This window comes from Gallus gallus, chromosome 20 (assembly GCF_016699485.2).
Source record: "Gallus gallus isolate bGalGal1 chromosome 20, bGalGal1.mat.broiler.GRCg7b, whole genome shotgun sequence".
NCBI classification, from domain to species: Eukaryota; Metazoa; Chordata; class Aves; order Galliformes; family Phasianidae; genus Gallus; species Gallus gallus.
Genome location: NC_052551.1, coordinates 1,003,038 through 1,029,203, shown reverse-complemented (window position 1 = coordinate 1,029,203; position 26,166 = coordinate 1,003,038). Strand labels below are relative to the sequence as shown.

The 26,166-nt window shown below is 54.9% G+C and overlaps 1 protein-coding gene across 2 annotated transcripts in view; it reads left to right on the top strand.

Moving 5' to 3' along the window:
* The window catches only part of CHD6 (chromodomain helicase DNA binding protein 6), a 72,554-nt gene that overhangs the window by 33,181 nt on the left and 13,207 nt on the right, over nucleotides 1-26,166 (top strand). The window contains exons 4-30 of one of the 2 annotated variants that reach the window (XM_046902960.1): nucleotides 788-935; nucleotides 1,364-1,513; nucleotides 3,041-3,106; nucleotides 3,575-3,633; nucleotides 3,974-4,091; nucleotides 5,286-5,372; nucleotides 5,645-5,779; nucleotides 6,083-6,204; nucleotides 6,759-7,002; nucleotides 7,449-7,625; nucleotides 8,504-8,647; nucleotides 9,449-9,704; nucleotides 10,234-10,444; nucleotides 10,814-11,009; nucleotides 11,359-11,523; nucleotides 12,237-12,416; nucleotides 13,453-13,563; nucleotides 14,662-14,864; nucleotides 15,279-15,478; nucleotides 19,337-19,496; nucleotides 19,818-19,907; nucleotides 20,801-20,904; nucleotides 21,199-21,328; nucleotides 21,594-21,654; nucleotides 22,250-22,307; nucleotides 23,044-23,263; nucleotides 25,134-25,342. In XM_046902960.1, coding sequence (XP_046758916.1) covers nucleotides 788-935; nucleotides 1,364-1,513; nucleotides 3,041-3,106; nucleotides 3,575-3,633; nucleotides 3,974-4,091; nucleotides 5,286-5,372; nucleotides 5,645-5,779; nucleotides 6,083-6,204; nucleotides 6,759-7,002; nucleotides 7,449-7,625; nucleotides 8,504-8,647; nucleotides 9,449-9,704; nucleotides 10,234-10,444; nucleotides 10,814-11,009; nucleotides 11,359-11,523; nucleotides 12,237-12,416; nucleotides 13,453-13,563; nucleotides 14,662-14,864; nucleotides 15,279-15,478; nucleotides 19,337-19,496; nucleotides 19,818-19,907; nucleotides 20,801-20,904; nucleotides 21,199-21,328; nucleotides 21,594-21,654; nucleotides 22,250-22,307; nucleotides 23,044-23,263; nucleotides 25,134-25,342 — 4,004 coding nt within the window. Of the gene's footprint in view, nucleotides 1-787; nucleotides 936-1,363; nucleotides 1,514-3,040; nucleotides 3,107-3,574; nucleotides 3,634-3,973; nucleotides 4,092-5,285; nucleotides 5,373-5,644; nucleotides 5,795-6,082; nucleotides 6,205-6,758; nucleotides 7,003-7,448; nucleotides 7,626-8,503; nucleotides 8,648-9,448; nucleotides 9,705-10,233; nucleotides 10,445-10,813; nucleotides 11,010-11,358; nucleotides 11,524-12,236; nucleotides 12,417-13,452; nucleotides 13,564-14,661; nucleotides 14,865-15,278; nucleotides 15,482-19,336; nucleotides 19,497-19,817; nucleotides 19,908-20,800; nucleotides 20,905-21,198; nucleotides 21,329-21,593; nucleotides 21,655-22,249; nucleotides 22,308-23,043; nucleotides 23,264-25,133; nucleotides 25,343-26,166 lie in introns of both variants that reach the window. The other variant, XM_040650837.2, reaches the window with a different exon arrangement.

Genomic DNA, 26,166 nt, shown 5'->3' with positions numbered 1-26,166 from the left:
AGGTGGAAGCAATGCTCTCTATGCATTTTCAGGGCCTCTAACTGAACTGCTGCTACACAGCCAGGTCAAATTTGGCCTGAACAGCAGATTTTTAACTGTGTGGCTTTTGCTGGCCCCAGACAAGCATGACTGCCTCACAGAATGGGGACAAAACCTCAGCGGGGCTTTGAAACCCACTGTTCTCTGCAGCTGTGCAAATCTTGGATGTGGAGGGGCTGCTGGTGAGAGCAGTAGACAGCTCTGCTCCTGGGCTTCTTGCTCAGCCCAGGGACAGGCAGCAGCGCCTGGAAATCTTTCCCTTAGCAGTGTTTGTTGCAGTGGGTAGGGATGGCTGTGCCCCCCAGCTGGGTGGGGAGGTGCTGGCCGGGCTCCTCCTGGCTCCTCGCCCCACCTCTGTAACAGCATCAGGCCCCAGGAGCTGTGCAGGCTGGCAGTGAGCTGAACTTTATTTCCAGCAGCCCCTGTGATGCCGCTCCCCAAGTGAGGGGAGCCCCCAGCCACCTGCTGCCCTGCACCAGGCTGTGCAGTCAGACACCATTGTCCTGCTGTCCTGGAACCAGCTGAAAATACCTGATGGTGATCAAAGAGAAGGCGCAAACTGCCACCACTGCTGGCTGTGCTGTGCTGATATGCCCGGTGCTGCCCTTCGGAGAGGAGGGAAGAATACTTTGGAGCAGAGCCCAGTGCAGATGCCTACTGGCTCCTCCCAGGACCCCAGAGCAGTATCTGACCATCAGTCTGTCCTGGCACTAAGGAGCAAGGTCTAACTGTTGGTCTGTCCTGGCAGCAAGGAGCAGGGGCCCACCCCTGTAGAGAAGAAGAAGAAAGGGAAGAGGAAAAATGAGATCCCAGTGGACAGCTTGGATTTGGATCAGGATCTTCTGAGCCCATCAGCACAGAGCCCTGAGGAGTCCGCGGAGTCGGCTGACAGCCAGGTATGGCCCAAACCCTTGGTTGGATGCTGGCTGGGGAAATCCTGGATGCATCTTAGTGGGAAAAGAGCTGGGCACTATCCTGTGCCTTCTGGCGATGCCCCTCCCCAGGATGGCATGGGAAGGCCGCTGGGCGTCTCTGCAGCGTTCTGCTGCATATGACCTCAGGGCCAGCAGTACTGCGCAGGCCGGGCACTCTGCTCTGAGGCACAGGTGGAGGCCTTGAGTAGCACTGATGACAGCTGCTCTACCTGTGGCAGCAGTGCCCTGTTCTTTCCCACCACCTCCACCCCACCTGTGCAGAGGATGGATGGTCTGGAGATCAGGCAGCCCTAGGGCTCTCTCTCCTCCAGCTTCCATCCCCATTCCCAGCAGAGGAGGTACTTGGGCTGCCTGTTTCCCCATGACTAACTCTTTCATCCCATACACAGAAACGCCGCTCTGGCCGGCAGGTGAAGCGGAGGAAGTACAATGAGGACCTGGATTTCAAGGTGGTGGATGATGATGGCGAGACGATAGCTGTGCTGGGAGCTGGGCGAACCTCCGCGCTCTCCGCCTCCACTCTGGCATGGCAGGCTGAGGTAGGGCTGGAGGTGGGACTGTGGTGATGGAGCTTCCTGCATGTCAGGGCGTCCCAAGGGTGTCACTGTAGGATTCGAGGAAGTGTAGGATTCCTGTACAAGGATGGGGCAGCAATGTGCATGTAGGAGTGTGCCAGCAGGAGGTCTGAGTGCACAAGGTAAGGTCCAACCTGCCTCCTCCTGCTGGGAGAGTAAGGCCTGTGGGACATGTCATGTACCTGGAGGTGTCCCTGAATGCATGACCAACCCACTGCCTGTGCCCATCTTTGGCTCCTGTCTCTGTGGCTCTTACCCTTGAGGTTAACCCAGTATTTTGGCTGACAGCCGAAGGCTTTATGAGAGCCGGATCATCATTTTCTGTGCATGTTGCCACTCTTCACCAGTCCTTCAGATTGTAGAGATGCTCAGCTTGACTCCTGCCACAAACTTGCTCTGCTGGGCGGTGTGGCAGGGACCAACTGGAGACACCATGGTTTGAAGCTCACTGCCCTTCCTTCACTGCACACTGATCTTGTTCTTCGTTCCTGCTGGCCTGTGCACCAGTTGCCTGCAGCTCACTGCCTTTCTGTGGTCACCAACAAAGCTGCCAGATATTAATAACAGTCACTAATTGTTGTCCTGGTGTTCTTGTGTCCCTCTTTAGTCCCTTTTATCAAGGCTTTGGTGTGGCTATTAGCCAGATCTGCTGCTGAGCCAGTTAGACCTGGCTTGGTGCCCCAGCCCTGTCTGGAGGGTTGCCATGTGCCTTCAGGACGTGTTGCCCTTTCCTTCAGCAGCTGCCTAAGGCCACAAGAGGCTCCCACCAGTGAACTCTTCAAATGAGATTTTCAAAAAAGCAGTTGGGAGTGGATTGCCTGTGTCAGGTGTCTGTGCTGCAGGCCTGCTTCTCATTGCATTTAGTCTTGGATACCCACCTTGGTGTGCCCAGCTCCAGATGAGCTAAGAGGGCAGGCATCATAACCAGGCTGAGCTGAGGACCTGCTCTGGGCTCTTGCCCACAGGCTTGACCAGGGCTGGCTACGGCTGCTCCTGCAACTGGGACTGACCCAGCAGGACAAGAAGGGAGCCCTGAGGCCCCAGAGCTGTTCTCTCCGTGTCCTGAGCTTGCAGTTTTCCTCCCTGGATCCTGTGCCACAGAGCGTCACTGGAAGGGCCTCAGGGTCCCTGCTTGTTTTGTGCCTGCCATCTTGGGGCTGGGAGCAGGATGGTGTTAGGGCCACCTCCAGCACAAGTTTGTGGAGTGGGTGCCCATGGCGACCATCAGAAGGTCTCTGCAGCCTCAGGGGGGGATTTCCTTACAGTAGGCCCAAAGTCCCTCCTGTCCCCTTGCATGTGCTGTGGCCATGGGCTGGTGGTAGTGATGGAGGGAGCACCTTTCCTCCATGAGACTCATCAGAGAAGCTTCCAAGCTTCCTCCACTTTTCTGGGCTGGTGAGCTTGCAGAGGAAGAGCAACTGCTCTGTAGTAGGGTGATGCCAGAGACCAAGCTGGGAAAACAGCTCTCTGCTCTCTTTCCACTGTCCCCAGGAGCCTCCTGAGGATGATGCCAATATCATCGAGAAGATCCTTGCCTCAAGGATGGTGCAGAAGGAGGTGAGTGACATAGATGCCAGTGGGACCAGAGGTCTTTGGGCAGAGGGGGGAGGAGACCTGCCTGTCTTTGTGCGTCAGGTACAGGAGATGTAGCGGCAGTCCTTGTCTCTGTGCTATTCCTGCACCTGTGCCTTGCAAGGTGGTGGTGGGGCATGCTCAGACCATCACCTCTCTGGGCTGGGAATAAGCGTGGTGCTTCTCTTGCCCTGGGCACCAGGGAGCTTCTGGAGAAGAGTCAGACCTGGACTGGTCCCCAGGTGTTTGAGTCCCTCATCCTCAAGGGCAGTCTTGCACCGTGCTCCTCAGGGCCACTAAGCCTCAGAGTGGGCACCATGCCATGCCTGGCCATCATTGGTATCTGTGAGACTGAGCCTGCCTGGGGTCCGTGGCTGGGGATGCCCCTTCCCCCCCCGCCCCGTGTTCTGCACAGGCTCTGGACACCACTGATTTTCCTTCCCTTGGTTTCAGACTCATCCTGGAGGCCTGACGTTCGAGATGGAGGAGTTCTACGTCAAGTACAGGAACTTGTACGTGCAGCATTGTGGTGCTCTGTGCTGCAGTGGTACACGCTCCATGTGCAGGAGTGTGGTCTGTGTGCCCTCATCTCTGTCTCAGCCCCAGCTTCAGCTCTGACCTTGCTGCTGCTGCCTTCCTGAGCCAGGCCCAGGCTGTTGGGAGTGGGGCAGCCACCACAGCTGCAGTGCTCAGTCTTGTCTGTGGCTTTCTCTGGTCTGGGGCCCCATGTGGCAAGGCGTTAGCTGGGTATTCTGTGGGTCTCTGGGAACTCCTTGTTTGTCTGTGTGGTGGATACGATCATTTCCCCGGGGCCTCTCTGGTCACATTTTGTTGATTTTTTTCCCTCTGCAGCTCGTACTTGCACTGTAAGTGGGCAACTCTGGAGGAGCTGGAGAAGGACCCCCGAATATCCCAGAAGATAAAGCGCTTCCGAAACAAGCAGGCTCAGATGAAGCATATTTTTACAGAGGTGAGAGCTGAGTGCAGCAGGCAGCCGTTCCCTTCCCTGGCACAGCTGGGCCAGAGCTGTGGCTGAGCAGGCCGTGACAATGCCCTGAATACCCCTGGTGTCACCAGAGGAGGTATGGGCAGGGTGACAGATGGCCCTTGCTGGTCACTGCCAACCCTGGAAGCATTGCTCAATGGGAAGGAAGGCAGTACATAGGGCTGATGGTGCTTTCTGTGTTCATTTGGGGAATGTGCCTGCTTGTGGTGGAGCGGAGGGGAGAGAGACCTATAAATACCTGGGTGTAGGGCCACTGCTGCCTGCTTTGCTATATATACAGATTAATCTTGTTTGGAATGGAAGGTGTTCTATCATTTATCTTTCTGTTCCAAAGATAGTTGTTAGATCTCCTCAAGCTGCCCCTTATAAGTGTGAACTATGAACATTTGGGTGGGCTATGAACATATCTCCATGGAAGTAATTGCAAACTCAGCGGAGTGTGTCTAATTTCTCACTCCTTAGTCTGTTTGGGATTTCCCAGAATGCAAAGAAGAGGCATATGTTGGATGCACTGTTCCATTGACAGTTTAACAAAGAGCAACTGCTCTTTCCTGCATAGTTTGGGGATCTGTGAAAACAGAAGCCTATTTTTTCTCATTCCCAAGCCCTAGACACCTCTCTCCAAGGACAACTGCTACTCTAAAGCCCACTCCTCCCCAGGCTTTCCCTTGCCTCCTGAGCAGTTGCTGCTGGTGTCTGCTGAGTAGAAAGTGGGGAAGAAGAGAGGCAGAGGGAACAAGGTGCCATTCCTTGCAGAGGAACTGGGATCCATGAGGGAACAGCTGCAGGGACCCAGGTGTTGCTGTGTGCGGTTGTGGTCTGTGGCAGCCACAACTCTGGATGTTGTATATAAGCTGGAGCATGCAGCTCTACTCTTTGTGCCTCAGGGCCAGATGGGCTGGAGCGGACAGTTCTGCCTCCCAGCAAGGGCAGCACAGGGCCAGCAGCCGCTCCAAAGTGAGGGCTTTGCCTTCTGCAGGGCTTCTGCATCCTCCCTGCCCAGAGACAGATGTCACATACCTGTGTCCATTGGCACTTGGTGTGCTGTGCACAGCAAGCAGCATGCTGGGGACAGATGTCCCGCATTTGTTTTCTCATGCCCACCATCTGTTTAACCCTCAAATCACCTTGAACTTACTTCTCCTTTTGCTGTCACAGCCTGATGAGGATTTGTTTAACCCAGACTATGTGGAGGTAGATCGAATTCTGGAGGTGGCTCACACGAAGGACCCTGACACTGGAGAGGTAAGTGGCTGCATCACTCACCTACCCCAGAGAGGGAGGGAGGTTCAGCAGGAGAGCTGCATCCAGCGCACGCATCTTGTTATCTCTCATCAACTTGCCTTTCCAGCTTTGCATAGCTCAGACCCTACTTCTGGGGGCCCCCTGGCACTGGGGTAATACAGGGGCCACTGAGCGTTGCAGTGACTCAGTCTCAATTGCAGCCTGTGCCCGTGCTGTGGGGCTGAGCAGCCGTGAGCCCTGCACTGGTCTACAAGCCTCTCTATGTGCTGCAGGAGGTGACTCACTACCTGGTGAAGTGGTGCTCCCTGCCCTATGAGGAGAGCACCTGGGAGCTGGAGGAGGATGTTGATCCAGTGAAGATTAAAGAGTTTGAAGCCCTCCAAATCCCTCCAGAAATCAAGCACATGGTAACGTACCCAGAGGTAACGTACCCAGCTGGCAACTGCTGCCCTGGGCAGGAAGGGACTGTCTGTTTTGTCAGGGTCTAGCAGTGGTCACCTTCTTGTCCCCACTATTTCAGTGCAAGCCCCATATCCTCCTCTCTGGAGGTGCTAGCTAGTGGGATTTACAGGTGGGATCCAGGGGCCAAGACCTCTCTGTGAATCTGCTGAATGTTTTGAAGCATTGTCCTGCCCCAAAATCAGGGGCTGACCACACTGGGCATTTGTCTTTTCCTCTCCATGAATCTTGCTCCTGCTCTCTCCTTCTAGGAGCGCCCAGCATCTGAGTCCTGGCAGAAACTGGAGAAGTCCCGAGAGTATAAGAATAGCAACCAGCTGCGGGAATATCAGCTGGAGGGAATGAACTGGCTGCTCTTTAACTGGTATAACAGGTGAGGAGGGGCTGGAGTGTTGGGCTCCCAAGAGGCGTGCTGGCACATGCCTTTGCGTGAGCAGAGCTAACAAGCAGGGACCTGATAGCAGCTGCTAAGAACTACCAGTGCTGGAGCTGATGGGCAGTGGCCACAGCAGCTGTGTTTGTGTTAGCCTTGCAATTGAGTCTTTAGGAATGTTTCTCGGTAGTGATAGTACGGGCTTAGCTATGGGTCTAAAGTACAGCTGATTTTTGGTACTGGTCAGGCTTCTTGATGACCCGTTTTTGTGGGAGGAATGCAGGAGTATGCATGTTCTCAGCATCAGCAGATACTGTCCACAAGGTAGAGTGCACCCAAAAGACAGCTTCTTTCATACTAACTTCAAGTCCATCATCTGGAAGAGGTTGGATGGTCTGGCTTACCCAGATCAGTTTGGGCCACTGACCTGATGTCCCCCACACCATGGAGTCAGGTGTGGGAGGTGACATGCCTGACAGCACATTGAAGGGCTAGTGACGGGGTGGTTCCTGCCCCTGAGGGCCACATTAACCTGTCCTTGCCCATATCTGCAGGAAGAACTGCATCCTGGCTGATGAGATGGGGCTGGGGAAGACAATCCAGTCAATCACCTTCCTCTCAGAAATCTTCCTGATGGGCATCCATGGCCCCTTCCTCATCATCGCTCCCCTTTCCACCATCACTAACTGGGAGAGGGAGTTTCGCACCTGGACAGAGATGAATGCCATCGTGTACCACGGCAGCCAGATCAGCCGGCAGATGATCCAACAGTATGAGATGGTGTACAGGGACACACAGGTGACTGATGCACACAGCACTCCCAGGATGTGTCCTCCAGTTCTGACTTCCTTTTCTGGGGAAGCACTGAGTTGCACATGGGGCTTGTGATCTTTTAAGAACCCCTTTGGTGGCATGGGCTCAGGGTGCACTGTGTATGAGTGAAGAAAAGACCCAATTCAAGCAGAAAAGGGAAAATACAGCTGAGTCTCAGCCACAGTTATTGTCCAGGCCTGATTATTTTGCCTTGGAGCAGTGCCTGGTTTGGAGACATGCAGTCTGCAGCCAGCATGGAGGCTTGCAGGAACCTGCCCACTGCTTGAGGGAGGTGAATGTGAGACAATCCCAAGTAGGATTCAGATGCTAACATTGTTATAGTGTCCAACCTCTGTGGACTGCCAGGATGTGTGACAGCATCCTGCTGCCCTGCAGGATTCAAGCACTGCATATGGTTTATGTCTCCCTAGGGCAATCCTCTCCCTGGGATCTTCAAGTTCCAGGTGGTTATCACCACCTTTGAGATGATCCTTGCTGACTGCCCAGAGCTGAAGAAGATCCAGTGGCGCTGCGTGGTCATTGATGAGGCGCATCGCTTGAAGAACAGGAACTGCAAGCTGCTGGAGGGGCTGAAACTTATGGCCCTGGTGAGCATGTCCTGCTCAGGTTCCTATGAGAGTAGGGTGGGTAAGAGGTGGCCATGCCAAGCAATTAGATGTCTCTGCCAGCTGCTTGGTCCCAGGTCTCCCTGTCTCAGAGAGGAGGCTGTTTGTGAGCCACTTAGTTGCTAAAGCAGCAGTAATGATGGAGGACCCTTTGATGGATGGGGAACTGGTGACCTGTATGCATCACAATATTTTTTTTTGCTGAAGTGGAATACTAACCCATGACTCTTCCTATGTCCTTGCATCTGTGTGCACTCCCCAGCAGAGCACTAGCTGGCCACACAGCACGGCTGTGGACTGCTTCAGCACACACAGATAGTGGCTGAGCAGCTATGTGCAACATCTTTTGGCCGTGGTGTGCCTTGTACCCTACAGTGAGCAGGGCTGCCATATTTAAGGTGTTCTCTTAATTCTTTGCAAACATGGGACTAATCTGTGCCAGGGATAGTGGTGCAGGACTGTGTGTGATGAAAAAGGGGTCAATGAGCTGCTCAGGGAAGTGGATTTGGATGTCCATGTCCTTCACGTGTATGGGGTCTTGGGCTTTGTCAGTATCCACATGCCAGCACAGCCCTACCAGCTCATGCCAGGGTAGGGCTGAGCCATGGGGGCAGCATGGGGTTCTCAGTGTTGGCTGTTCTTACTGCACAGCCAGCCTGGTGCACATCCTGGGGAGCATTCTGGGAATCACAAGACAGCAGCTGGGTCAGCACTGTGGCCAAGGAGCCGCTCTGGGGGTTCCTTTGCCTATTGGTCACGCAGTGCTCTTCTGGGGCTGGAAGACTATGAACATTGTGATCTTGAGGCCATTGGACCTAACCAGTGGGTCAGCCTTCAACCTGTTTTCTGTATACACCCAGGAGCACAAGGTGCTGCTGACAGGCACCCCCCTGCAGAACTCAGTGGAGGAGCTCTTCAGCCTCTTGAATTTCCTGGAGCCACAACAGTTTCCCTCAGAGACAGCCTTCCTGGAGGAGTTTGGGGACCTGAAGACAGAAGAGCAGGTACAGAAGAGTGAGACTGGTGACTTAGTGCAGATCACTGAGACAGCTGGCATACACTCAGACTTCATGGAAGTGAACACCACCCCTCAGTGCTTAAAGATCTGCTCTTTGCAAGGTGCAGTGCTACATGTAGGCCCTGGACTCAGCCAGGAGAAGCAAAACTATGACAGAGACCATAGGCCAGTGCTGCTTTGGAGAGAGGAGACCTGTGCCATGCCAAGGGCAGGGTCTGCTCCCTGCATAGTTCCCCACTGCCCCTTGCATGCTTGGGCAGCTCAGTGCACCCACCTTTCCCATCTTGTCTGTCCAGCAGGAGTGTAGGGTGAGTGAGGAAGTCAGTAAATCCATGTGTCTGTCACTCTGTCAGGTTCCCTGGAGAACCATCCTTGGACGATCCCCTTGAGCATGGCTCACGGGGAGCAGCACAGTACCTTGGGTTGCTTCACTGCTCTTTGAGTGTCTAGCTTAAGTGAAGATTGCAAAAGATCATCATCCTTGGGGAGCAGGCATGGACACATGGAGCACCCATCAGCTGTGATCGAAGCTTCTGGCTCTCCTGCAGCATACACATGTATCCAAGGCTGCCTCCAACAGAACTGTGCAGAGTTCATGGCCCATTCAGTTGCCTGCTACAGGGAAGCCAGATCCTAAAGTTACCGTGTTTGTCAGAACAGTTGTTTCAGGGCCGTTTATAGTGGGTTTCCAGCCTGGAGAGGCTCTAATATTGCTGGCTTCTCTGCTGTTGTCACCATGTGCTTGCCATGGAGGGAGGGCAGTGAATCTCTGCTCTTGCTCTGGCAGGTGAAGAAGCTGCAGTCCATCCTGAAGCCCATGATGCTGCGACGGCTGAAAGATGATGTAGAGAAGAATCTGGCACCCAAGCAAGAGACCATTATTGAGGTGGAACTGACCAACATCCAGAAGAAATACTACCGGGCCATTTTGGAGAAGAACTTCTCCTTTCTGTCCAAGGGTGCCAATCAGCACAATATGCCCAATCTCATCAACACCATGATGGAGCTGCGGAAGTGCTGCAATCACCCATATCTCATCAATGGTGAGGGCTGTGCACCGGCACTGTGGGGGTTGGGTCTCACTGCAGTGTTTGCTCGTCACTGCCCATAGGGCTCACTCAGCTCTGGCCTTCTGCCTGCAGTGATCCGTCTTGGTGTCCTCCTGGGCAGCCCAGCTCCCCTGCAGTGCTGCCTGCTGGTGGGCACTGCTGGCCTCAGGGTCCTACCAGGCTCTCTGCGTACAGCTGTTTTAGGGACATTTTAGAGTGGAGTCTTCTTTAGCATTCCAATGTGACATGTTCTGTCAAGAGCTGGTGTAAGACCAGAAGGAGTAGAGTCAGAGGAGTGGAGGGGCTTTTGGAGATCTCTAGCCAGCCTCCCTAGATCTAGCCAGCTGCAAGGATTCTGTTCCTTGCATGGTGGCTTGCTGTTGCCCTAGAAAGGAAGCTGGAGTCAACTGTACTGCCAACCGGATCAAGAGCTCACATCCCTTGGGGTTCGAACTAGCTGACCTCTAAGGTTCTTTCCAGCCCAAACCTTTCTGTGATTTTGAGATCCATTCTCACCTGGCAGGGGCAGAGGAGAAGATCCTGGAAGACTTCCGTAAAACACACAGCCCGGAGGCACCAGACTTCCAGCTGCAGGCGATGATCCAGGCAGCTGGAAAACTGGTGCTCATTGACAAGCTGCTTCCCAAGCTGATTGCTGGTGGGCACAAGGTGCTCATCTTCTCCCAGATGGTGCGCTGCCTTGACATCCTGGAAGACTATCTCATTCAGAGGCGGTTAGTACAAGCTTCAGCATGCACCTCAGCTCCTCCGTGTCATATCCATCCTGCCCTGTAGATACTGGAGTGGAAAAGCACAGGGTGGGGATTTTGTCATTCTGTGCCTATGTACTGAAGGATCTGAGTTACAAGTTACCGCTTATGGGTGCAGAGACTCCAATGCTGGGCAGTCTGACCTGGCCATTCTGCATTGCCTAGGGTGGTCGTAGAAATGACCAGATGGAGATAGGACCTTCCCTTGGTCCTAGTTTGGGCTGAGTGCATGCCCACGCACAGCCTGGGGGGAAGGAGCAAGAAGGGGTTTGTAGCTGTAGTGAGGTCAGACCCTGCCGTGACCCTGCTCTCACCTCTTCCCTCTTGGAGCAGGTACACCTATGAGCGAATCGATGGACGGGTGCGTGGCAACCTGCGCCAAGCTGCCATCGACCGCTTCTGCAAGCCGGACTCGGATCGCTTTGTCTTTCTGCTGTGCACGCGGGCGGGTGGACTGGGCATCAACCTTACTGCTGCCGACACCTGCATCATCTTTGATTCAGATTGGAACCCACAGAATGACCTCCAGGTAACGGGCCAGGCGAGGCTGGACCATACAGGTCCCACTGCACATCTCCTCTTGCCCCAGCCAGCTGGAGAGATGTGGGCAGCAGCACCTAGCTGCTCTGATATGGTGTGCAGCACTTGGAGAGGCAGGCACACATCATGAGGGAGATCCCCCTGTAGCTCTAACAGCACAGGTAGGCACCGCTTTGCCTAGGAGAGCAAAGGCTGAAGCCTGATCTGCATTTCCTTGCCTTGGAGTGGTGGGTCTGGCTCCTACTCCAGCTCAGTCACAGTTGCTCAGTGAGGGGTGCCCCAGGAGGTGGGAGATGTTGGACTCACGACGTTTAAGCCTTTGCCCTCCTCTCTCCCAGGCTCAAGCTCGCTGCCACCGGATCGGGCAGAGCAAGGCAGTGAAGGTGTATCGCCTCATCACCAGGAACTCCTACGAGCGGGAGATGTTTGACAAGGCCAGCCTGAAACTGGGCCTGGATAAGGCAGTGCTGCAGGACATCAACCGCAAGGGCGGCACCAACGGGGTAGGTTAGCGATCAGAGCGGAGTTCAGCAGGAGGCTCTGAGAGAGAGTATGTCTCCTTCCCATGCATCCTGTCCCTCTCTATCCTCTGGGTGGCTGTGCAGGGCTGTGTCCCCACATTGGGCTAAAAACCTCAGATTCAAGGTGGGAAGGATCTCACCTGGGCTCAGACCATACAGCTGACTGCAGCCCTGGGTGCTGTCACAAGGACACTGGTCCATTGTCATTGGCCAACATCCCCAGCCTGTCTATCCCTCTCCTACCAGAGCTTAAGAGGCCAAAACCTGTGTGGCAGCTCTGCTGCCTGTCATGAGAAGAGATTGTGGGCTATATTAGCAGCCCACCCAGCCCATTTGAGCTGTGCAGAGCTGTTTTATGAGCATTGTGCAGTACTGTGCAAAGAAGAAAGGTAGATTGGAGAGAGGAAGAGGCTGGGTAACTCCTGGAAGAAGTGCAAGTGACTGCCAAGTTGCAGCAGGCTTCTGTGTAGGGAAAACCCAGTCCTACACACTGCTCACACTGCTACACACTCACACTGCTGCTGTTCAGCCTGGCAGGCTGCCCCTGCACTGTCACAGGGTTTGTGGACATGTGGTACTGTGTCTGGGTTGACATGGACTCATGCAGCAGGAGGTCTGGGTCAGAAGAGCTTTCTCCCATGGTGCTGGTGCCTCGAGTGGCTGGCAGGGTTGGTGACAGTGTTATGTTTGGGCAGGTCCAGCAGCTCTCAAAGATGGAGGTGGAGGACCTGCTGCGGAAAGGTGCCTATGGTGCTCTCATGGATGAGGAGGATGAAGGATCCAAGTTCTGCGAGGAGGACATTGACCAGATCCTCCAGCGCAGGACGCAGACCATCACGATCCAGTCCGAGGGGAAGGGTTCCACCTTTGCCAAGGTGCATCACGCTCTTTGGGTGGGAAGGGAACTGCCTCCTGGGGCAGAAGGGGGACATTCTGGGGGGTGTACCTCAGTTCTGTTGGCATGGCCTCTTCCCTGTGTATGGCTGAAGCTGTGTCTGCCTGAAGGCCAAGCTCTTCTGCCTGTCCCTGCTTGCCCAGGAGTGAGACCCTGTTGGAACATGGAGACAGCAGGTTCTCCTGTCTCAGGAGGTCAGCAGAGCAGTGAGGAGGGGGCTGCCAGCCTGAGAGAATTGAGAGCTGTGCCAGCTTGGCAATGTGCACTTGCAGTCCAGAAAGCCAACTATATCCTGTTTTGTGTCAAAGGAAACATGACCAGAAGGGCAGGGAGGTGATTTTCTCCCTCTGCTCTTGTGAGACCCCATTCTTGTGAGTATGGGGGCCCCTGGCACAAGGACTTGGAGCTGCTGGAGCGGGTCCAGAGGAGGCCACAAAGATGCTCAGAGTGATGAAGCACCTCTGCTATGGAGACAGGCTGAGGGAGCTGCGGGTGTTCTGCCTGGAGAAGAGAGGGCAGAAGGTGTGCGAAGGCTTTGTGGTACCTTCAGCACAGCCCATCCCTGTGGCCAGCCTCACTCTTCTGCCGTAGGACCTGGGTCTGCAAGAGGACTCCTGGGGAGGTGGCAGGACCTGGCTGCTGGCCTCCACAATGTCAGAAGCTGTGTGCTGCCATACCGTGGGGAGCTGTGTGCCTTGGGGTTCTGACAGCCCCACCAGAGCAGCCTCCTGCAGCCAGCTCACAGGAAGGAGCCCAATGGGCCATCTCTGTGCTGTGCTCTTGGCTGCTGTCCTTGGAGAGTCGTTGGGTTCCCCTCCACTCACAGGTGGCACAGCCCAGGCTTAGTTTCCAGCAGGCCAGGCAGGACAGTAGTGGAGAGAGATTCAGCTTCCTTAAGCAAACAAAGAACCTCTGACGTGGCTACATAGGGTGCAGCATGTTGGGGATCTCTGCTGGGGAAAGCACATCTGGAGAGCACAGCTGCAACTTGTTCACTCACCTTCTCTCACTCTCAGGCCAGCTTTGTAGCATCAGGCAACAGAACTGACATCTCCTTAGATGACCCCAACTTCTGGCAAAAGTGGGCCAAAATAGCAGAGCTTGATACCGACGCCAAGAATGAAAAGGTAAGATGCAGTTCTTGGCCTGTGAGCCCCACAGCTGGTACAGGATTGCCCCTCATTTAACTGAGTCTCGGAGATCCTTCAGTGGCTATGTAGGTCATGTTCACTCTCCACGTTCTCAAAGAAGCAAACCGCTCTAAGATCCAGACACAAATAGGGCTGAGGGAAACTGCCCAGGGCTTCTTCAGTCCTGATGGAGCAAATGGAGACAGGTTTGAATTGTGCCACTGCTTTCTCCATCTGCATTTCCAGCCCTGCTCCCTGCTTTCAGGCTAGTGACGGGAACAAGGAATAAAGCCAGGTTATCCAGCAGCCCATCTCTACATCTGAGCAAGGAGGATGCGGTCTATGAATTGGATGCTCCAGTGGTCTTGCCGACCGCCCTGCCTGGCAAATAGGCTCCTTCCCAGCAGGGATCATGGAGAATATGGCAGCTGGAGCTCCAGGGAGCCAGAGCTTGGCTTCCCCTGACCTGATTGCAAAACTGCTAGACCGTCCCCGTGCACCTCTGTGGAGCATCTCCCAGGGTTATATCCCTGTTCCTGGCCCTGCCTGCCACGTGAATGCTAAGACGAGCTGCAGCCTTGCTGGTGACTCACTGTACCTCTGGAGGCAGCACAGATGGGGTTCCTGCCCTGAGCTGGGCTGACAATGATATGGATGCATTTAGCATTGATGAGAAGTAGAGGAGGCATGTGCACACCTCTTCTAGCCCACCTGCCTCCCCATCAACACAGCAGTTACACCACCTTCAGCACTGCTCGTCCCAGGCATTGCTGGGAGGGCCAGGAGTGTGATTGAGAGCTGAATCAGCTGCTGAGCATCAGCAGTTTGACCTCTGAAGGCCTGATTTTCAGCCTATGAGCATTCAGGCTGAATTCTGTGCTGGCTAGAAATTGTCCTGTGCGCAGACAAAGCCACATGAAGTAAATGTGAGGCAGGGATCCTTATGGCAAGGTGGTGACCAGCCCTGGGGCTGGGAGCTAGGAACCAGAGGCGTGAGCAGAGCCAGAGAGCAGCAGCAGGGAGGACTTACTGTGCCATGACGGAGGGCGGGTGTTGCTGCCCACACCTGAGTGCATTCCCTGTTTGTCCCCATAGGAGAGCTTGGTCATTGACAGGCCCCGTGTGCGGAAGCAGACCAAACACTACAACTCCTTCGAGGAGGATGAGCTGATGGAGTTCTCTGAGCTGGACAGCGACTCGGATGAGCGACCCACACGCTCACGGCGCTTCAATGAGAAGACGCGGCGGTACCTGCGGGCTGAGTGCTTCCGTGTGGAGAAGAACCTGCTCATATTCGGGTGAGTCTCACCCCCTACCTGGGACCACAGCCACGGCCTCCAGCAGCCCCTGCACACAGGTGGGCCTTCCACTGCTGCAGTCATGTTCTGTCCATCCTCAGCAATAGATACCCAAAGCAATGCTCCCTTCTTCTAGCTGTGACCTCCCCAGTGTTACCTGAACTCCTAGGCTCTAAGCAAACGTTTGGGTGGAAGGGGAGTTTAGGGGACAAAGCATGAGCTTCCAGAGTCTGCTCTTGCCTACAGTCTGTTCAATCCTATGTAAACTTCTCCCTATCTCTGCTCCTGTGATGTGGGGACGTAAGACCCCTGTCCTTGAGAGCTGTGCCCCTGTGTGAACTCATGGAGGGTGGTGCTGGTGAGGTCTCTAGCTGCACAAGAGTGTTTATTGTCTGTCTGTTACTGCTGTTCCAGCTGGGGACGATGGAAAGATATCCTGACCCATGGGCGCTTCAAGTGGCACCTGAACGAGAAGGACATGGAGATGATTTGTCGAGCACTGCTGGTTTATTGCGTCAAGCACTACAAAGGGGATGAGAAGATAAAGAGTTTTATCTGGGATCTCATCACACCAACGAAGGATGGCCAGAACCAGGCTCTGCAGAATCACTCAGGTATTGCGTGTTCTCTCTGCCATTGCAACAGTACCTGTTATTAGTGTGCCTTGTGCAGAACTAGGCTGAATAATTGAAAGCAAAGCCATTTGAAACAGCCAGGAAGCACTTGTGGTTGAACATGATGACTCTCTCGTTGCAGAGAAAGTGTCTGCCATGGGACTGACTTCCACACAGACCTCAGAGACAGCAGCAGGGGCTGCCTGTGTGTGGGAGTGCATTTCAATGGCTCCTAATGCTTGTTTGGCTGTGGCTGGTGTGGAGAGAGCCTTGCAGTGGGAGCAGAAATGCCACCCCACTTTTGAGAGGGGCCTGCAAAGTTTTATCTTGGTGTACTGTCGGGGTCTCCCTCTGCTGGGGGACACTGCACTGTGAGCTCACAAGTGTTGGTGACCAAGTGAACGTGTTGGCTGGGACAGTTGCGAGGGTACCTGGCTTTTCCTCAGGGCAGCTTAGGATGCAGAGCAGATCATCACACAGGGACCTACCTGTGCCAGCCCAGTCCAAAGGCTAAGGTTGGATCTGCCTGGCCCGGGCCTTGCAGATGCTCAGTTGTTTGGAGATGACAGGGGACACTGGCAATGCAGTCTGTGCATCTGTCTCATCTTATGTCACCAGCTTGTGCCTCCTCTTGTCACAGTTCTTGTCCCAGATACACTGCTTTGCAGTGCCTGCCCTGGTCGGTGGGGGTGCAGCGTTGATGGTTTGTCATGAGATGCTGCAGCACAGAATCCTGCTGAGGTGGTGCAGGACCCCTTATCTCAGGTTTGGCTACACCTTCCCTGTTGAGAGGACTAGTGCATGTATATGTGAAGTCTGAATATCACACCATGTGTTCAGATTTTAATTGCGTCTGGATTCCATCGGGCTGAGGCTTCCTGTGTGTTCTCAGCTTCTGATGGGGTCCAGCAGAGCCTTTCCTTGCTCTGCTCTCCCGCTGCCCCTCTGACTCCCAGGGGAATGGGGCTCTGCAGACCTTCCCCCCACTGCGTTGCAGTGTCTGCTCTCTGTAGGAGTCCCTTGCAGCACAGCAAAGTGCCATCACGCAGCCACAGTGGCCTTTGTCTTTCCTGGTACGAAGCCTGTGCTGGCTCCTTGGGCCAGATGGAGGGTTGCAGCCTGAGACATGTGCCCATTCTGTGTCAGAGGACTCTACACCAGGCAGCACCATGCCTGCATCACACAACTTTCAGGACAGCTGAGTTGGGCTGGGAAGCCGCGGGGGGAGTACTTAGCACTCTCTTGGGGTGATCAAGCTCCATGGCTCTGTGCTACTTGTGGGGCTCACAGTGAGGAGTGAGAAGGCTGGGTCTTCCCAGTCTGCTTTTGGCACCACTGAGACAGGCTGAATCCTGAGGCTCCTGTTTGAAGACGGTGGCATGCAGGTGGAGCACCTCTGGAGCAGGGCTGTCACTGAGCCCCAGGGACACGCTGAGCATGACGTGGTGCTCAAACACCATGGTGCAGTTTCAAGACCCAGCATAACTGTTTCCTTCTGACTGGAAATGTCTGACTGGCTTTACAGCATGAGGTCTGAGCATGTGGCCTTCAGGGGCTTCCTCCAGTCTCTTCCTTCAGCGGGAGATGCTGGCAGGGCTCCCTCCTGCTCTGCCACGCAGCCCTGCACAGAGCACTTGGTCTGAGCCTGAGAGCCCTGTGGGGAGCAGAGCAAAAGGAAGAAATGAATTGGCTGATATGAATGGGCTTGATGTAAGTAGTGCCAAGTAACAAACAAACAGTGGTTTCAGTGAAGGATCAGTAATGCTTTACCGCAAGAGCAGCACTATAACCCATGCATTTGGATGTTTAGCACAGGGAAGCAACCTGGAGCTTCTCTGTCAGCTTTTCAGAGTGGCTTTTCTCAGCTATGCAATCCCACTGTTGCATTGGCCAGGGGGTTGACAGAACCATCTAGTCTAAAGTCAGGGGCTGGTGGAGAGCAGAGCCCTCCAGTGCAGAGCAGGCACACAGCAGGTGCTACCATGGCTCACCGGGGAACCAGAGCTCTCCTGGATGCAGAGCTGGCCAGGTAAGACATGCTCCCAGGCACTTCTGATGCGCAGAAAGCAACAGAAAACCTCCAGCCCTTGCACGTGCCTCCTGGCTCCTCAATCCTGTGTCAGGGTTACTGTGAAGGGGGTGAGTGGGACCAGCAGCCAGCCGTGCTCAGAGCTTTGCTGGGCCCAGCGGGCTCCTGCTGGCCATCCTGGCATGGGTCTGAGCTGCGAGGAAGGCAGCGTTTGCCCAGGCTTTGTGATGCTAAATTGGTGCTGGGTGCAGAGCCTGGTGACCAGTGCTGACCCCACAGCTGGCTGAACTGGAGCTGTCTTCGTGTCATGGAGCTGCAAGCACTGTGCAGGTGTTGAGGGCACCGTGATGCGCTCTGTTCTGCCCAGTGTTCCAGACCAGATGGCTGCAGCAGCGCTGCTGAGGCTTTTCTTTCCCCTCTGTATGCACATATGCAGGAGAGGACATCAGCAGGACTCTGCCTGGGAAGTGCACAGTGCAGCTCATCTCTCTTGGAATACTCCAAACAATAGTGACCTCACCGGGCATCATTCCCGTGCTCTGCTCCAAATTCACATGTTATTTCAAGGTTGAAAATGTCTTTTTCAGCTCTGTCCGCTGGATCTCACTTTATCTTTGTCAGCCAGATGGAACTGCGTTGCTTTCCCATTCAGTGTGTTTGCCAAGTGCAAATACCACCTGCAGTGATCTGGTTCCCACATAGCCCTCCTTCTGGTGCATGGAATGGGAAACAACCCCAAAAGATCAAATCATCGGGATTATTTTCTGGTCTTTGATCATGTGGAAGCCTTTTGCTCGAACTCGTCCAGAATTACTCAGTGGTCCCTGGAGGGTGAGCTTCAGAGCAGGCAGTGTTGGCCAGGGAAGGCTCTGAGAGCTGTGCCCGGGGCCGAGGTCCCTTCCACGCTTCAGTCTGATATTTTCATACGTACATCAAGGGATCCTGTTATCCCTTGGGCTCAGCACTGCACTGAGCCCTCACAGCAATACCGTTTCTGTGGTGATCCCCACATTTTTCTAGGAGATGGAGTCTCCCACGCTTCAGGTTTACCCCGTGAGCTTCATTGGCAGCTCCTTCACCTGCGCTGGGCTGAGTGAAGACATTACAAACCCCCTGAGATCTGTCAGCTTTGATCCGTCTGAGATGTGCCGTGTCTATTCCATGTGATGCAAGTGTTAAACAGAAATGGCACGTCATGTTAAACAGAGTGTCAGAGTGCTGCTCATTGGCTTTATCAGCCAGCCCTGTAGTGTTATCAAAAGGCAACAGCCTGTTTTCCTAAGATCTTTCCTCTCCCGATCCAGCGCTCACTGATAGTTTTATCAGAGCTGTTGCAGTGACAGAGGAATTAATCTTTCCCTGATTTTACCCAGCCCAGTCCTTCTTTCCAGTCCATCCCTTTTACCTTCTTGGAACAGCTTTCAAGCTGTGTGGCCACACTTGTCTCTCTGGTCGTGGGCACAAGATCTCAGAGATGGGTATGATGGTCCCAGCTCTGTGCTGGGGGTGAACTGAAGAGCTACAGATGAGGCAGACTGGGGGCTTTGAAGTGTGCTGAGCAATGCCTGCCCCACAGCTGCCAGTCTTACTGGGCTGCAAGCAGGGTAATGACCCCACCACATACCTCGGTCTTGTGGGCTCTGCTGGGCAGCATTTTCTAAACCTGGGCACATACTCATCTCTGCAACCCTGGCTTGCAGCCTGCAGCCCGCAGCCGTGCAGGGCCTCCTCCAGCTCCCAGCCATGCTGCCTTTACACGGCTGTGCTGAAGGTGCCTGGCCTGGCCCACAGTGCCCATGATGCTCATTTGCTGCCACTTGCTGTTACAGGTTTGTCAGCACCAGTGCCCAGAGGCAGGAAGGGGAAGAAGACAAAGAACCAAATGCTGCTTCCAGAGATAAAGAACGCAGACTGGCTTGCTACATGCAACCCCGAGGTGGTCCTGCATGACGACAGCTACAAGAAGCACCTCAAACAGCACTGCAACAAGTGAGTGTAGGAGCCCACAACAGTTTGTGGGGCATGAAGGGGGTGGGAGTGAGCCATGGGGGGCTCAGTCCATGCAGAGCATCGTGCTTGGGTGCTCCTCCTGCTGACAAAGCTAGAGCAGTGTTCCGGGCAGCAGCCCTCGAGCTGCCCACCCTACAGGGAGTCACACAGCGTTCAGAGAGTGAGTCCTCCCGTGTGGGAACACCACATGGGACAGCTTTCGCTGCTCTAAAGACCTTCACAGCATCCCCCTGCAAATGCTCCAGCGAGAGCTCTGAGCACCTGCATGTGAATGTGTGTTCTCTGTGTGCCCGAGAACAGGGTTCTGCTGCGAGTGCGGATGCTGTACTACCTGAAGGCTGAGGTGCTCGGGGACGCCGCTGACAAAGCCTTCGAGGGCACCCCTGCCAGGTAGGAACTTCAGGTGAACCCCAGCGTTGCTTCTCATGGTGACGGTAGTGGTGCTTGAGCAGTGTCACTGTCAGCCCGCCGCAGCCCGGCCCGGCCCAGCCAGGCCTGCTCTGAGCACACTGTGGCTCAGGGTGAGCCAGGCACTGCAGCTCCATCTCCAGACAAAGCCTTATCCTTTGGTGGTGGCTGTGTGTGAGCAGGGGCTGTGGCAGCTCTGAGGCCGCGGTGCCAGCCTGTGGGAAAAATCTCTGTGTGCTGCCTGACAAATTGGCCTTCAGTCCCAAAGGAAGAGCCTGCAGGGACTGCACCTGCTTCCCAGGGCCAGGCCTCGGAGCAGAGAGTGCCTCACTGCTGGGGCCACGCTGGGGCCTACAATCCCTTCCCCATGCTGAGGACAAAGGGGCTCTGCTAATGCCACCCAGCTCCTGACCTTCCCACTGTCAGCTCTTGATGCTTCAGAAAGAAGCACGAAATACTCAGATGAATTTCCTAGAGGAGGGGCTGCTGCCTTTCCCAGGATGGTTTGTGCCAGCCCAGCTCTATCAGCACAAGTTTGTGTGGAGGGAATGTTGCACCCCAGCCCACCAGCTGTGCTGTTCCTGTGGGTCTGGCTAGCTTGCAGTGCTTCTTCCCAGCAGACAGGAGCTCTCGTCCCCTTATGTTGCCCAATTGGAAATGCAGAGGGGCTGTGCGGTCTTTGGAGAAACAGCACAGGGAATGCAGTGGGTGCAGTGGATCAAACCCCCAGCACTTCCCAGGGAGACGTGTCAGGCCAGCCCTGCACTTCTAGCTGCCCCCAGCTCCAGCCTCCCCCTGCCCCTGTCCCGCAGCCCCTGGCACACTGCCGTGCCTGGTGAGGCTGCAGGAGGAGTGCTTACACTTGTCTGCCTCAGAGAGCTGGATGTGCTGCTGCCAGACATCGACTACGTGGAGATCCCAGTGGACTGGTGGAATGCTGAAGCTGATAAATCTTTGCTCATCGGTGTCTTCAAGCACGGTATGTTGCCAGCTTGCGTGGGAGGGGGGCAGCAGGTGAGAGGGGTGTGCGTGGAGCATCTGGCCAGAGCCACAGGACCCGAAGTGGATGTGGTTTGTGTGCTCCCACATCCATATGAGGGGCAGAGCTGCAGCCACGCACTGCAGCTGTGCAGGGCCAGAACAGCTCTTTCCAGTCACTTGCAGTTGTGCAGGGTCAAGGCAGCTCTTTCCTAGATGTACAGCAGGACGTTCACGAGAGCAAGGCTCAGGCCTGCTCTCACCCTGTCTTTCTCCTCCCTGATGGCCTTGGCAGGTTATGAGAGGTACAATGCCATGCGAGCAGACCCGGCGCTGTGCTTCCTGGAGAAGGTGGGCATGCCTGATGAGAAGCTGCTTTCTGCAGAGCAGGGCATCAGCGACGGGGCTCAGGACACTGCTGAAAGGTGGGCAGGGGATGGAGCCAAGCCCTCAGGTGCTTTGCAGAGCTCCTGTGTTCATGTGAGAAGTGGGTTGGTGTTAAGGAGTGAACTATGCTTACGGAGGGCAGTGAGGGGAGAAGGAAGCAATGTGGATGAGAGTGTGACAGGCAACAGGGAGCACAGGTGGGAGCTGCTCCATGCTGCAGGGCAAAGGGCTGGAACTGCTGGCTGCACTGCTGGCACTGTAAGAGAACCACACTACTAGGGACTAATTCTCTGTCTTATCCAGGGGCACCATGGAAAAGGAAGAGAGCAATGGAGAAAAGCTGGAGGGGCTGCCAAAGCAGGAGGTAAGTGGGATTGGCAGTGATGGGTGCTGCTGCCAAGCATTCTGTCCTGCCCGGTGCTGCAGATGTGGCTCTGTTCTGCTGTGGAGCACAGGGAAGCAGTGCTGCCTGCATCTCTGGTCTGTGTTGTTGTTGCCTTGCCAAGCACAATCTCTGTCCCATGCCACTTTTGCTTGCTGGAGCATGGCTTTTTCTTGCTGACCTGGACAGCATCCACCTCACAGGGAGCAGAGGGATGTCAGGGGCTGGGAATAGCCAGGAAGCTCTCATGCTTGGCTTCAGCAGCCATAAAGGGCATTGTTAGAGGAGCCAGGATGACAAGTGGTGGGTCAGGCAGCCCATGAGGGTGCGGCATTTGTGTGGTGCTGTCAGTGCTACTATGGCCCAATTCATCGTGGTGGGGCCCAGAGGAAACAGCGCTGCATGCTTGAGCTGTCAGTTCTGCTGTCCGCACTGCTCTGCTCCTGTGTGCTGATGGCTGCTTGCAAGGATGTGTGGTCGTGCAGCCCAGACCCTGCCAGGGCCATGGAGTGAGGGCTGTGCAGCATGGTCTCCTGTGCAGCTCAGCAGCGGTTTCTCTGATGGTTTCTTTCTGCAGGACATTGTGGCTGCTGGGGCAGGCGAAGCTGGCGAGAAGCGGGATGAGCCATCGGCAGGTGAGGCTGAATCTCCCACAGCATGTCACAGTGCTGCCCAGGGCCTGGCACAGGAAGGCCAGAGCAATGACATGGGGCTGCTTATGGCAGGGAGGGGTTGGGACATGCAGGCTGTGCTTATGGCTGAGAGCATAAGCTGGGCAGCAGAGCTTAGCCAGCACTCCTCCCTGGTTCTGCTGAAGGGCAGAGAAGGCTCGCAGAAAGCCCGTGTGGCACATTGCCCTGATGGCTGTAGGAGGAGTGTCTGGCTTGGCTTTGCTGTAGCCCAGTACAGTGATAGCAAAAGCATTTCTGGGATGAGAGCACAAATGTACTCTGAGAACCAAGTCATGCACAACCCAGGGATGGGCCCTGGGGCAGGGCAGGCACAGCCAGTACTGAAGCCAGCCGTGGGCATGAGTTGAGTGTGCGGGGTCTCTGCCGTTGGTGCTGTGGGCTGCCAGCCCCTCTGCAGCGCAGGCAGGGCAGAGTGAGTCCTGGAGGCTGCGTGGCCCAGAGCCATCGTTTCTACTCCAGACTCTGCCCTTGGGCTCTCTGAAAGAGAGTCAGACCTGGTCAGGGTGTGAGCCAGCAGCTTTTGGGGTGCAAAGGCCTGGGGGTGGCCACAACAGACAGCCCCCCTTTCCCAGTCACGCGAGGGAAAGGTGGGAGGGAGCTCTCGGAAGCAGGAGGCAGCGCGCGGCCCCGGGGCTCTGCAGCGTGTGTTAAATACTGATGTCCTTGCTGATGTTTGAAGCCCAGGATGGCTCCGACTCAGACAGATCCTGCTGGCCTGTCTCGTCTGCCCTCACAGCCAGGCTGCGGCGGCTCGTCACTGTCTACCAGCGCTGCAACCGCAAAGAGTTGCCTGCGCGCGGAGAGATGCTGGTGCCCGGTAACCATGGATACTGGCTGCAAGATGAGGTGTTCCGGAGGGCCTCTGAGATGGACTCGGTGAACAAAGAGATGCAGAAAAGGTAACAGAGCAGCAAGCCCAGGTAGTGGGCCTTTTTCTCGGCTGGTTTAGGCCTGGGGAAGTCCCTTCGCCCCGGCAGCCACTGTCCCTGCAGCCGGTTGCCTGCAGCAGAGGCACGTGGCTCCTTCCTGCACATGGGAGCACTGTTTCCAGCATGGGGGACCCCCGAGGCCCGGCCGCCAGCCCAGCCCAGGGAGCAGCGCGCTGTGGTTTGCACGTAATCGCTGTTGGCAGCGTGAAAGTAATGAGAGGATATTCTGTCAGGGTCAAATCCAGCATCTGCTGGGCTAGGGATCCGCCTCCAGCCCTCAGCAGAGTGTTGCTGAGCAGAGCTGTGTGCTCAGAGCTCATTGTGGATGAGAGGTAAAGCTGACCTGCCTGGGCTGCTCAGCCCTCCTGGCTGCATTCGCTTCCTGCTGGTGGCCTCTGGAGACTGCGGGTTGCTCACTGCCATGTGTTCCCATTCCATGCCACGAACTCCAGCAAATGGTGAGACCATGGCCTGGTACCCGGTATCCCCTTTTGCCCATTTTGGCATACCTGCTGCTCCTTCCTATTTCTGCCATGGGAAAGTCTGACACATTTGTCTTTTGAGGATGGTGTTACTGGAGCCACAGCATCCCCCCCTGCTCACTCTGTGATTGTACAGAAGCTGCTCCAGCCTATTGACCTTCCCCAGAGCTCTTCTCTGAGGTGGGGACATCAGTGTTTATCACAGTGATCAAGACGTGGTTGTGCTGTAGATGCCGCAGCAGCCAAATATTTCCTGTACTTAATCCCTGTGGGCCCCTTTTTTGGGCTCCTCACAGGTGCGTCCCTTTAGCTGGAAGCCTTGTAATAAGCTCTGCTTTGGCTCGTTGGTTGGGATCATTCATTTTTTTATTGACTTCCTTCATGTTATTCTCCTTTTTGGAATGAAACATCACTGCAGAAGACAGCCTGTGGGAGCAGAGGTGGAAATGCTAGTCTGGGTGTACTGGGTTGGGTTTGGAGTGCTGTGGGTGCTGTCACCCTGTCTGTTCTCCCTTGATGTGTTCCAGCTGCTTGCAGCTGCTGGCACAGGGATGCAATCCGGAGCTCAGATTTGACTTCAAAACTTCTTTAGCACACGACACTCACCTACTTCTGCTCTGGCCCCGCAGTTTGTTCCCTGATCTCTTCTCTGTAGCCCACTTTTCTCTGCTGTTTGCCCAGGGCTGTATGTACCCCATGCACTCACTCTTCACCGTTTCTGTCCTGGATTGTTCCTTTGTGTGATCCCTATGGAATGAAAGCTCAGAGAGTCTGAGGCAAGGTGAAAATGTTGCTGTAACTGTACTGCAAATAGAAAAACCTGATCTCCAGGGCTGCTTTCCTTCAGTGGTGAGGGGGTGACACCTGCCCTGTCACCAGGAGTTCTGCTGACTCCTCTCAGCAGAGGGGCAGGTATTTTTTATTAGGAGCCTTGTGGCAATGAGCCCCAGTCCCAGCTCACTTCCTAAAGTGGATGGATGAGAACTTTGTCTGCAAACAGCTGGTACATAGAATTGAGTTTTCTGTGGAGGTGATGAGACCAAACTCCATTTGGCAGAAAGCAAGTAGATGTGATAGCTTTCTGCATCCACAGAAGCTGATGGAGCTTGCCCTCCATTGGCAGCACACCAGGAGCTGCACAGGGTTTTGGACACTGGCAGTGAGCAAAGAGCCATAGAGCCCGTGGCCTTTGCTCCTCCTCGCTATGCACCTTAGGGCCTCAGGTGATGGTGCTCCTCCTGCAGCTCCCCCAGAACTGGTGGGCAGTAACTGATAACCCTCTCCGAGCCTCTCTGCTTGCTGTCTTGTTCATGCTGGCACTAGCACATGTATCACGTGTCTCCTTCTCTGCCCCACAGGTGGACAAGGAGGGAGCAGGCAGATTTTTACCGCACTGTCTCTTCCTTCGGGGTCATCTATGACCAGGAGAAAAAGACCTTTGACTGGACCCAGTTCCGAGCCATCTCTCGTTTGGAGAAGAAAACAGATGAGAGCTTAGAGAAGTACTTCTACAGCTTTGTGGCCATGTGCAAGAATGTCTGTGGTCTCCCACTGTGGAAAGAAGATGGTAAGTGAAAATTGCATGGCCTTTGTGGGAGATCCATGTAGCTGTGGGCCAGAAATGGTTGCACTGCTCTCACGGAGCAGGAGAATAAGGGAGGAGTTTCATGGAGAATAGGAAGCAGCAAGACACCAGCCAGGGTATGGGCTTGCAGACACCTGCATTTTTGGCTGCCTCTCTGATTCAGCAGGAAAGCAGCACTGCTGCAAAGGCTTCAGCCCCTATTCTGACACAATTCATGGAATTCTCCCATGAAATCTCAACTAATTTTATCCAAGGCAGATGATCTTTAGATGTGAGGGAAGAAAAGCAGAAAAGCAGAAGTTCACACCTCCTCCACACTGAAGCTGGGGTTTGTTTGTGCAGGTTGTGTTGCTGCTTTCTGCCTAAGCACCCTCTGCTGGCACTGTGCAGAGTCCGTGTTGTGCCTGCACTGCTGCCCAGCTGTCTGAGGAGCTCTCCTGCAGAGCAGAGAGGGTCTGAAGTTAGCACGGGAGGCTTGGGAAGCCTGGCCAACACACCAGGTGTATGCTTTCTGGAAGCACCCAGCAGAGCCCCAGCACACTGGCTCATGCAGGACATGGCAGATGAAAAGCTGCCTGGGCGCTACGTAAGCACAAAGTGATTTGCTTTGAACAGAAGCAGGGAGGATCTCATCTCAGACCTGCCAGGAGGTCCAGTCTTGTGCAGAGCTCCTTAGAGATGTGTGTTAATGCCTTCGGTATGGATGTGTAGGTGTTCCTCATCAAAAGAGCTTGCGTGAGTTGAAGGACTCCCTTCTCTGAGAAGCTGCTGCAGGGCTGCCCCAGGCTCACGCCTCAGGGAGCCGC